The sequence below is a fragment of the Phasianus colchicus genome, chromosome 22 (assembly GCF_987193195.1).
Source record: "Phasianus colchicus chromosome 22, bPhaCol1.hap1.1, whole genome shotgun sequence".
NCBI lineage: Eukaryota > Metazoa > Chordata > Aves > Galliformes > Phasianidae > Phasianus > Phasianus colchicus.
Genome location: NC_143457.1, coordinates 4,245,833 through 4,257,405, shown reverse-complemented (window position 1 = coordinate 4,257,405; position 11,573 = coordinate 4,245,833). Strand labels below are relative to the sequence as shown.

The 11,573-nt window shown below is 47.0% G+C and overlaps 1 protein-coding gene across 1 annotated transcript; it reads left to right on the top strand.

The window, feature by feature from the left end:
• Nucleotides 1–182: 182 nt before the first annotated feature.
• Nucleotides 183–11,044, top strand: H6PD (hexose-6-phosphate dehydrogenase/glucose 1-dehydrogenase). Its single transcript, XM_031613351.2, has 5 exons — nt 183–322; nt 1,951–2,604; nt 3,770–3,887; nt 5,490–5,759; nt 6,431–11,044. The coding sequence occupies exons 2-5, from the start codon at nt 1,981–1,983 to the stop codon at nt 7,786–7,788; spliced, it is 2,370 nt and encodes a 789-aa protein (XP_031469211.2). The 5' UTR covers nt 183–322; nt 1,951–1,980; the 3' UTR covers nt 7,789–11,044.
• The last annotated feature ends 529 nt before the right edge of the window (nt 11,045–11,573 follow it).

Genomic DNA, 11,573 nt, shown 5'->3' with positions numbered 1-11,573 from the left:
ATGGAGTTTCTAGGGAAAGCAGAGGAGTCACGAGTTGCCTGCATTCTGCCCACTCAAAAACAGCAGTTGTGGATGGGCTGAGAGCTAGAATGTTGCTCTGTGAGTTTGGTCATTTTTTATTTGCTGTAATTGAGCCTTTCCTTCCATTTATCAGAAGGGGAACAAGCTGCCTTATCTTGCTTGCAAAATCCTGCTCACCTGACCATTGATCGTTGAGTCTGCAGCCACAGGAGGAGAGAGATCTGCAGTTGGGGCTGTGAGGAAGATGAGTTTCCAGCTGCTTTTGCTACTGCATCTTTTGTAAAGCTCCTGTGTTACTCAGGTGAGTCTGCTGGGTAGAGAAACATGAGATTTATGAAGACCAATTCAAGCTAGGGAGAGATGTTCAGAAGTTTTGTTTGCTATTCTCTAGCTGACTTAGCTCCTATGTTGCTCTGTGATGGAATAGTGATTTTTGTGGGAGTTTTCCAGTGGAAGAACCAGTCAGAACTAGGACAGCATCTGTGGTTGGTTCATCCTTTCTGTTCAAGAGGAGTAAGGACCAGGCCTTTTTCTCCAGCTAGGAAACAACAATCCTAAGTAGGTCTGGGCAGGTAGAAGCAAAGAGCTTCTGTTTGTGCAGCTGTTACTGTAATAGAGCCAGTGAAGTGTTTTCAGGCATGCTGTGAATGTTTTTGTCTGAGGATATGCTTTTCTGTCTCCCCTTGCCCACAGAAGGATAAGAACATTGCATTCATTCTCTTTCCCAAGACCATTTTCCAGTTGTACTCTCATGAAGCTGTCATTTTAAAATGATGTAATCATACCAGTGCAAAGCTTAGTGAGACTACAGTTGCAGTACAGAGCCATCTACATTTTTCTTATGCTAAGGAAATGCTGTTAAAGGTCTTTCCTACCTGCATTCATGCTATGTGGGTATGTTTTCCTATACAGATAAACGGTCTAAATCTGTTGACCAGAACTAATACTTGTAATGAGAAGAGCAGGTGGGTATATTCACTTATTTCAGGATTTTTTTTGTGATCAAAGGTCTTTGCCTCATTTCGAAGTGTAAGAACTGGGTGTGCCATTTCTCTTAAAGAGAGCTTTATTTTGAATTAGGGAAACAAGACTAAATAAGAACAAGCAAAGGGTTTTTTTGGCCAGGGAGACTGGCTGTTACCAGCTGCAGCAGTGAGTGGGTGCCCACATGCTCTTCTCTGACAGAAAGCTGCACTTGGCAGAACACAAACCCAGCATTGTTTCCTGGCTGCATACACAACTGTCATGAGACAGCATCTAGACTGGCTCATGTCTAGACTTCGTTTTAAGGACTAAACTACTTCTTCCCATGTTGTTTTATTGGACCATTTGTCTCCCAGAAGCTTGTTGGAACCTAATTCAGCTGTGTTCATGAGTGGTGGTCCACATGAGTCATGAAAGTGCTGTGTGTTAAAGGAGAGCCTGTGAACTGAGCCTGCCAGTGGTCGTGCTTGTCTCTGAGCTGCTCTGACAATATTGACATGAAGCAGTGCCAACAAAGCATAATGCCACTTGAGCAAAGTCCTAAACAGGATGTTGCTGAAAGCAGCAGCCTGAATTTGCTAGCATGTATGTTCATTTGTAGCCTGCTCTGAAATCTGCATTAGAATGGATTTCAGTTTCACAGTCTGAAGACATTGATATCCCCTCATTAACTCAGCTTTGGAAGCAACTCTTGTGCTACTAAAAGATCTTAGGCACAGACTGATTTCCACTTCTTGGTATGCACAAGGAGAGGCTGCAGTCTTTCCAAGAGCTCCATTTTCTGCTGTGATTCAAATCGTGGAGGAGGAAAGGATTGTGGTTGGGTGGGGGATCCAGGCAGAAGTCCTGGGTTTCGAGCCATGGGAGAAGAGGCACATCACATTGTGTTTTGCAGTGTTATAATGTGGACTGACTGATTTTCTTCTTTAATCCTGCTCTCTGTAGTGTTCCTGAGCCTGCCTCCTCTCTCCCAAGATGCTGAGAAGAGTCCTGTGTACCATGTTGCTCGTGGGAGCCTTGCCATCGCTGGCTGAGTCCCAGGGCCACATCTCTGTGGTCTTGCTGGGAGCCACAGGGGATTTAGCCAAGAAATATTTGTGGCAGGGTCTGTTCCAGCTCTACATAGACCAAGTGAGCAGTGGCCACAGCTTCACCTTCCATGGGGCTGCGTTGACAGATCTGGAGCCAGGGCAGAAGCTGATGTTTGATGTGCTGAAGAAGGTCACCTGTCCCCCAGATGAACCTCCCAACAGGTGTGCTGTGCTCAAGGACCAATTCCTGAAGCTGAGCCAATACCACCAGCTGAAAACTGCCGAAAACTACACTGCACTGAACAGGGAGATTGAGATGCTGCTTCACCAGGAGGGGCTGAAAGAGGCCGGAAGGATCTTCTACTTCTCAGTACCACCATTTGCCTACACAGAGATTGCTCGCCACATCAACAGCAGCTGCAGGCCACCTCCAGGTGCCTGGCTGCGTGTGGTGCTGGAGAAACCTTTTGGCCATGACCTGGAATCAGCCCAGCAGATGGCTGCAGAGCTGATGAGCTTCTTTAGGGAAGAGGAAATGTACCGGGTGGACCACTACCTTGGCAAACAGGTAAGAAGCATGCAATGCTCAGCCCCCTCCAAGGCTGAGGGTGGCTGGGAGAGTGCATCAGCTCTGCATCTGATGGGAGGGATGGTCCCCTCTCAAATGCAGGCAGTGTCACTGAATGTGCTCCCAAGATCCATTGGTTTATGTTGCTCTGTACTGTTGTTTATGCCCTGTAGTGTGTTGCTGTCTGTCCCCTCACAGAGCAGAGGAAATGTGCAGATGGGTTTTTTTTCCAATTGTGATGAAGGTTCCCTCTCTAGTGGGAAGTCAGGGTGTAGGGTTAAACTGTGTGTGTGCATAAGGGAGAGGTGCAGAATTCGTCTGGTCTTCTCAGCAAGGTCAGGGCTTTGGTTTTGCTGAGTAAGTAATGCCCTTTCCCTCTCACAGTTCTTCCATCTCACTACACACAGGCCCTTTGCTAGCCATGGCTCTTCTAGAAGCAGTTTTTAATTTGATGGTATGAAGCTGATGGGACGTTAGCTTTGTGGGATGATTGGAAGGCTTCATCCTGTCCTGTGCTCCAGCCTGCTGTAAGAATGGCTCAGGATGTGCAGCACTGCATTGTCCCAGAGGAGATGCATCCAAGGATGTGCCATCCTTGTTTTAGAGAAATGTAATAGCACATTTGGAAAGTAGTTTGCTCCAGCTGTGGCCCTGTGACCAGATTATACTCAGAAAGGTGCATGAACAAATATAAGGAGACCATCTCTGCTAAGAGGGTTTTTGTTTTGATTTGGTTTTGTTGTTGTTTCTTTTTTCTATTTTTCCCCTTTTTTACTGTTTTTTCTCCCAGATGGCTTTAGTGTTCTCAGCACCTGATCTGATGTATTTCAGCTCTTTGGAGCTATATGTTAGTCCCAGGATGGGCTGACTCAGCTCTTTGTCTTTTTAGGGTTGTAAACTGAGAACACTGTAGCTTGCTTTTCAGCCTTTTTCACATGAAACCTCAATGTTTCAGCAAAACCTTTAATGTACAGCCAGTAGTGTTGTACCATGACAGTGATTGTGTACCATCACAGGCTCTTGATGATTTTTCCCTAATCTTGCTCACTCTGCTCTCTGCTGTGTGGCCCCCTAGAGCTGGCCTCATCCTAGTGCTGGATGGGCAATGAGGAGGAGATAGAGATGTGGTAAGTTTTTGTTGGATCTTTGATGTTTCTTTTTGCAGGCTGTAGCCCATATCTTGCCTTTTCGAGATCAGAACCGTCAGTTTCTGGATCCGATTTGGAACCGACATCATGTGGAAAGAGTGGAGATCGTCTTGAAAGAGATTGTGGATGCTAAAGGTTCGTGGAGCGAGTGTGCAAAGCTGGGGTAGCTAGGTGAGAGGGAGAACTAGCAGGCTTATTGACTATGTGAAAGTGCTCCCTGAGGCAGTGCTGGTGCAGAAACAAAAGTGCAGGTGGATGACATGCTGCTCCCTGGAAATGGAGAGAGACTGTCTTACACTTTCTGTGCTAGGGACTGAATCACCTTCCAGGTAGTTTTGCTGCTTCCAAGAAAAGATTCCCATTGAAATTCAACTGCAGGTCAGTAGAAGCTTCACCTTTTTTCTGCTATGGAGCTTTGGAGGAATTTCAGGGAGCTTTATGCAATTCAGGGATCTTAGATCTCAGTAAGAAGCATTGCATTTGGAATTGATCAATCTAAAACCACCTCTGTTTAGTGATGCGATAATCTGGCCATTTTATTGGCAATCTTTTTTTTGTTCCCATCCTGTTAGTTATCAAGCTAGTACTGAGTATACATTTCTAGTATTCTTTGGAAGATGCTCTTGTATCTTTTGCTTGGTCATTGCTCAAACTGGCTTGTCAGTACCCAGGTCAGCCTGGTTTTGTCTGTCTCATTCATTTTCTCTGGATACTAAGAGCCTTGGCAGGGAGAAAGTTGAAGTCCAGAGTTTCTAGCATGGATATCCTGCTGAAGGACATGGCTGCAATCTCCCTGCAGTCCTGCAGCATCTGCTTTGCAGTACTCAGCATAAAGCAATGGGGAAGGACTGCCACCCGCAGCAGTTCTTGGGATGTCAGGTGCCCTCAGTTCTGCAACATCAGGGTTGCTTTTCCACTCCCCCAACCACCTCTTCTACCTTCCTCCCTCCTTCTCACCCCCAGCAACCACAAACTCAATTAATGCGACTTTACCAGGCTCTGCAGAATGTTTGGTTTGGCAGCCTAGACCTCAGCTGGGACCTGATTTTGGGAGAGGAAAGCACTGCAGAGAGGTTTGGGGAGAACAGTGCTGTGTGTGAGTAGTCCCAACTACTCCCTGTGCCCTCTCCTCTTTGAAAAACATTGTCATTTTTCCTTTGACATCTTCTTTCCTCTGTGTGGCTTCAGCTGCAGCCTGGCTCCTAGCAAGTCTGCAGCATTGATTACGCTAATGAATGTGCCTTTGGATTAGAGCAAGGGAGATAAATGTATCAGTCAATAGGGGAAGCCTATGGCCATGATGTAGTCTGCAGTGTGCAGCCTGCTGCTGAAGGATTACAGAAAGGTGTCTGCTTGAGTCACGTTTGTTAAAAGTACATTGTCTTTCTTCCTCTGAATGAGCAGTCAAGCAGGGGAGAAGCAGAGGTTTGTGCACAAAATTTTGTCTCTCAAGGGCATGGCCCAGCCAGAGCCTCCTGAGGACAGAAAATCAGGGGAAAAGAGGCAGAGTGCTGCTCTTTCTGCCAGGGTGGAATCTTCATTTTGGTAGCAGGGGCATTTCAGAAGCCCCTCTGAAGGGAAAGGAGAGGCTTGATAGGTTCATGGTAACTTTTAGATCAGAAGGAGAGCAGTGCAAACCAGTTTTGGTCTTCTGGGCGCGTGCGTAGCACAAGCAGAAGGCAGGGCTGCAAAACACTCAGTTCATTTATCAGTATCTTACCTCCTCAATGTCCTCAGGCCGCACCAGTTTCTATGAGCAGTATGGCGTCATCCGGGACGTGCTGCAGAACCACCTCACTGAAGCCCTGATGTTCCTGACCATGGAGCTCCCAAGCAATCTGAGCAAGGCTGAGGAAGTCTTGCAGTGCAAGCTGCAGGCCCTGCAGTCCTTGCGAGGCCTGGAGAAACAGAGTGCTGTGCTGGGTCAGTATCAGGCGTATGCCAGCCATGTACAGGAGGAGCTGCAGAAGGGGCAGAACTATGTCAGCACAACACCAACCTTTGCAGGTGAGTTTCCTCTTCTGGGTTCTGGAGAGGAGGAGTACTCTAGAGCCAAGGAGAGCAGGAGATGAGAATCCTCACTCCATGATACTGGACCTCACAGCTGACTTGGGGATAACTCCAGGCATCCACAAACATGGTACCTTGGACCTGTGAAAACATGGAACTATCGTCATTTTTGTTAACGAATACTGCTACAAATGGGAAGCACTGCATAAGAGCAAAGTACCTTTATTCTTGCTAAGGTCTGTGTGTTATTTTTAGAAGTGGCCTGCAAACTCCTTTGCTTTCTTATCTAGTTGTTCTCTACATTTCAAGGATAAAGCATTAGGGGTTCTTTGGTTGGTAGACCACCAGGCCACCTCTAGCTGTGCTGTGTTTTCTTAACATCAAAGCTTTGGTCTGAATGATATTCATGCTTAGAAATACCTTTCCTTCAAGACAAAAAGAGGTTAAGCAAGTAGGATACTTGGGAGGGAGCACAGAGGGTACCTGGAGAGCAGTTAATCCTGTGCTGTTGGTTAAAGAGCTAAATGTGGAGCAAGAGACACAGTGAGTGCCAGGGTTTCTGGGAGGTAAGGCAGGAGAGTGATGGCTAGATGACAGCTCCTCACAAATCTGCTTGCTGTTTAGGTGTCAAGTTGAATTTGGTAGCTGAGATCGCTGTGTCATTTCAGGTGTGCTCGTCCACAGTGACAGCCTGCGTTGGGAAGGGATTCCTTTCCTCCTTACTTCTGGAAAAGCTCTGGATGAACGGGTAGGTTATGTCCGTGTTCTCTTCAAGAACCGGGCCTACTGCACACAGAGTGAAGCTTTGAGGGATGCAGGGCACAGCCAGTGTAAACCCAAGCAGATTGTGTTCTACATTGGACATGGAGTGCTCAACACCCCAGCAGTGCTGGTGAGCAGGAACCTTTTCAGGCCCATCATGCCAGAAAGTAGTTGGAGAGAAGTTGTAGGGCAGCCTGACCTGCACATTTTTGGACAGCTGCTGTCTGATTACTACGTGTACAGCCCTGTGAAAGAGAGAGATGCGTATTCTGTCCTCATCTCCAACATCTACCATGGCAGGAAAGACTTCTTCATAACCACAGAGAACTTGCTGGCCTCCTGGGCATTCTGGACACCGTTGCTGAACAGCATTTCCCACCAGGCCCCACGCCTCTACCCTGGTGGAGTGGAGAACCAGCACTTCTTAGACTTTGAAATGGTGAGTGGGGAACTGGCATTCACGGTGGCAGAGCCAGTGGAATTGCTGAACCCCAGTGGGCCGATGCCAAGTGATTACAAGACGATCCAGTCGAAATTTCGAAAAAGTCCCTTGGTCTCAGCGTGGTCCGAGGACTTGATTTCCCAGCTGGCTTCTGATGTTGAGAAGACAGCAAGCAGAGCCGTGGCACGCTCTGGGCAGTTCCACCTGGCCCTCTCGGGCGGCTCAAGCCCAGTGGCCCTATTCCAACGGCTGGCAAGACACCATTATGACTTCCCGTGGAGGCACACCCACCTCTGGCTGGTGGATGAGCGTTGTGTCCCACTCACTGACCCAGAGTCCAACTTCTTCAGCTTGCACAACCACCTCCTGCAGAACATCAGAGTTCCCTACTTCAATGTCCACCCCATGCCCGTGCACCTGCACCAGCGGCTCTGTGTGGAAGAGGATGGAGGCACAGAGCTGTACGCCAAGGAGATTGTGGCCTTGGTGGCCAACGCCAGCTTTGACCTGGTGCTGCTGGGGGTGGGCACTGATGGGCATACTGCATCACTGTTCCCCCACTCTGAAAACGGCCTGGAAGGGGCTCAGGCTGTGGTGCTGACTGAGAGCCCTGTTAAACCTCACCAGAGGATGAGCCTCAGCCTGCCCCTTATCAACAAGGCCCAACAGGTGTTTGTCCTAGTTATGGGGAAGGGCAAACATGACATCACCACGCAGATCAGCAGGGTGGGCCGTGAGCCAAGGAAATGGCCTATCTCGGGTGTCAGCCCCAGCTCGGGACAGCTGGTGTGGTACGTGGATTATGAAGCTCTGCTTGGATGATGTTCCTAGTGTCCCTTCTCTGTGGTTGTCCTGGCTCTTACAGCTTGGATTTTCCTACACAGTGTCCATGTTTTTCTGTTGCCAGCAGCAGTTTCTGACAGAGTGCTGTCACCTTCTGGGAAATTGGTGGCCTGCAGTGCCTCTGGCATTTGAGCTCAGCTCAGTGTGCAGAGCTAAGCAAGAGCCAAGAGCCCAGTGCGGCATCGCTGGCTCTGCCAGGACTGAACCGTGACTTTGGACAGATTACCTCACCTTGAAGTGCCTCAGTTCTCTCCTCTCAGGCTTTTATGATTGTTAACACTGAGCTACCTCACAGACACAATGGGGGACTTATTAAATTAAATACCTGCCATAAATTTTCTTTTTTTATTCTCAGGTTTGAAGGTGGACGTGGTAATGACATGTCCGTCTTCTGCTCAGCTTTGTCTGGGACATTGGTGTGGCCTCAGCTAAATAAGTCTCGCGTGCACATGAGTTTGTTGTCTTATTCATGCAGCCTATCGTGATGGCAGCCAGCACAGACCGTGGTTGGGCTCTCCTGCAGCTTTCATGGCATGTGTCCCCTAAATGCTGACACCAATTTGTGAAGTCCCTGTAGTTCTGGGTCTTTGCCAGTTGCCAAGCAGCAGGGGCTGAGTCTATATGCAGTAATTTGCTGCTTTTCTTAAGTGGGTAGGTAGTACCGTGGGGAATGGAGAAGGAAACCACACTGCTTTTTAGGCTGGTAGAGTAATGGGGACAGGGTGAGGAACATGGCAGTTTACAAAGCTGTTATTTCCCTGCAGCACAATAATTATTGAGGGAAAACCTTGGTGTTCAGAATAGTCATTTGTGTTTACCCAGCAAAGGAGCGGTGTTTTCCTTCTCCATCTTTTGTGTTTGTATCATTCTCTAAAACGTTTGTTTGTCCTCAGAACTGAAGCTTGCCATGCCATTCAGTGGCTTATAAAATTTCTGTGGGAGACGGCTTTAAAAACCATCCATGTGTCCCTTGTTACGTTGTTCATTAAGGTAGTTACATGTTTGGGGATGGGGGTGGTGGGATTTCAGCTGATTTCAGCTCCAGGACACTGACTTAGAATGGCAGGGAATTTTCTCCATACATCCACTTCTAGTCGTATGTTCTGATGTTTGCATGGTCCTGTGTGTAGCCACGAGTTAGACTTGATGATTTTCATGGGTTCCTTCCAGCTTGGGATATTCTGGATGGAGGTGGTGGGGCTGGGGGTGATGCAGGGACCCCAGTGCTGACATGAAATGGCACTTGGGCTCCAGGAAGCAGCAGTGAGTTGTGTGGCGTGGGGCTGTGCCACCCTTCACAGCCCTGTAGCCTCCTGGGGAAAGTGGGATCCTCAGTAGTTGCACCTGGAGTTTGGTGACATTTCACAGACCTGCAGTTCCACAGGATGTGGAAGGAAGGAGACTTTGTTTGAAACAGCTGGATGATAGGCATTGGCCTCAAATCCTTCCCTGCCTGGGGCATCTGCTGAATCCTGGTAATGAGGATGCAGATCAGGCTGCAAATAATTGCTGTGGCCTGGCAGAACATAGAACAGTTTGAATGGCCCATGCTCCCAGGTTCTCAAGTCCTTGCCTTTCAGCATAATGCTCATTTTAATGCAGAAATCGGAATTCTTATCCTCTGCTAATTGTGCAGATAAAAGAGTACCGAGCAAACTCCAGAGAGCCTGTTAGTTGTCAGCAGTCCCTAGGCAAACAGGGCCAGGGAGAACATGAGCTGGCAGAAACTGGGCTGCAGGAAGAGGCCAAATGCTCAGGGACTGGCTGTGGTTTCTGGCAGCCCCCTCCCAAGCTTGCAGATGGTGCTGAAAAATGGCATTTTGTGTACTGCAGCTGACTAAGCAGAGCTGAGCTGTCCCGATGCACATCACTTGGCTCTTGCATGGGAAAGGATAGGACTTCTCCTGGTGTAGCTGTATCATCTGCAGAAGAAAGACAAGCGCCTTACCTGGCCTGCTCTAACAGCTGGGATGGTTGGTTATCCCTTTATTCCCTGTGTGCTCATCAGTACGTTTGCTGCTGCCTGCTTTGCGGTTTCAGCTGGCTTAACTACCAGCAGAAACCAAAAGGGTGAGAATAAATTGCAGGGGAAGAGAAAATAGCATAGAAATGCAGGAGGAAGGCAAGCACTGCAGGCACCTTGGTGCAACCGAAGTCTGGAATAAGAGAAGTTAACTGGAATAAGTGGATGAGTGCTAGCAAACACTGGCTCTAAAATATACCACAGTGGCTGAAACAGCTGTGCGGAGGAAGATGTGTTAGGTCTGGTATGTCCATAAATTTAAACGTCATTTTCCTTCTTTAAACAAAAGTAGCCATGTTAACTTGAATCTAGTTCTTGTGTGCTTGGGGTGGGGGAACAAGTTATAGTGAAAGATGGACCCATGTGGGAATAAATACGTTGTTACAAAGGGCAGAATCTATTCCTACTTTACAAATGACTGGCATTTGTGTTTTCTCGTTTCTGCACGTTCTTCTATAACATTTGGCTGATACCTTTCAAAATAAACACTGATCTTTATTTTTAGAGGGGTTTATTTGCACTTCTAAATAATGTTCTTACCACTGCCAGCCCAAGAGCAGCTGTTCTTTAGAGCTGAAGATGGGAATCATTTGGGAAATCTGCAGTGGGTCACCATCCTGATTTTACAAAAATCCATTAGAAACTTGTGTGTGAGCATAGCTGTCGGGGTTGCACTGTATATATATTTTTTCCATGGACATTCCTTTCAAACTCTTTAATACTTAGCATTTGCCAAATGAGAAATAAATATTTTGCGATGTATAACGTTTGTGACTGGGAAGAGAGACTGTGGATGGGAAGAAGGGCAGAACCAGCAGCAAATCTGATGGAGAAGAATGGTAGAAATCCACTGGGCTATAGGCCAAGGAGCAGTGCTATTTTTATTTTGTGAAAGCTATTAATGGGAGGCGTGCACCTTCCTGAGGGATTGTGTATTAACCTTTCTCTGCAGAAGCAAATCCATGGAGTAACTGCTTGGAGTCTGTCTCTCTTAAGTGAATATTGATAACAATTCCAATTTTTTTTTTTTAATGACAAATGGTTTCTTCGTTGCATTCCTGTGATTCACTGGTGTGATATTTACTGTTTTACAGAAAACTAACACTGGAATTCATTTTTCCTCACTGTAACTTTTATAACTCAAGCTGTAAAATCTTATTTTCCCATGAGTAAATTTTATGTTTCCTTTCATGTTGTGTCATGAATAGAGATTTATATTTATAAAAAAATAAATATTTTTTTAGCATTAATGTCTTTTAAGTTCTTTCAAAGCTTGACAGTCATCCTGTGGGCTTGATTTATTCCCATGCCCCAATCCTATTGGTGAGTTAAGTGTTAAAGCTCTCCTTGTGCAAAGAGGGCATTATTGAATGTTCTGTAGTTTAAAAACAGGAGTCTTAATTATTTGCTTTCACTGGCCAAGTCTTTTTTTGTCTGTATGATCTGAACAAGGCCAGGGCTTTTCAGAACAGCCAAGGCTGTTTCAAGGTGAGAAGATGGACGCAGCACCAGGACATGAAATGCCCAGTCCTGCTGGTGCCCGAGGCAAGTCTCCAGCTGGCAGTTCTGTCCTGCTGTGGTTCTGGTACTCTCCAGTGCTGTTAGCAATGCTGAATTATCTGGGCAGCCCTTGTGTTTGGAGATGATGTCCAGGTGAGGAGGCTTAGTGATCGTGCTGTAGGGCCAGGACAATGTTTTCTTACCCAGGTCAGAAATGCTTTCATTCTAGTTTAGAGAAAGT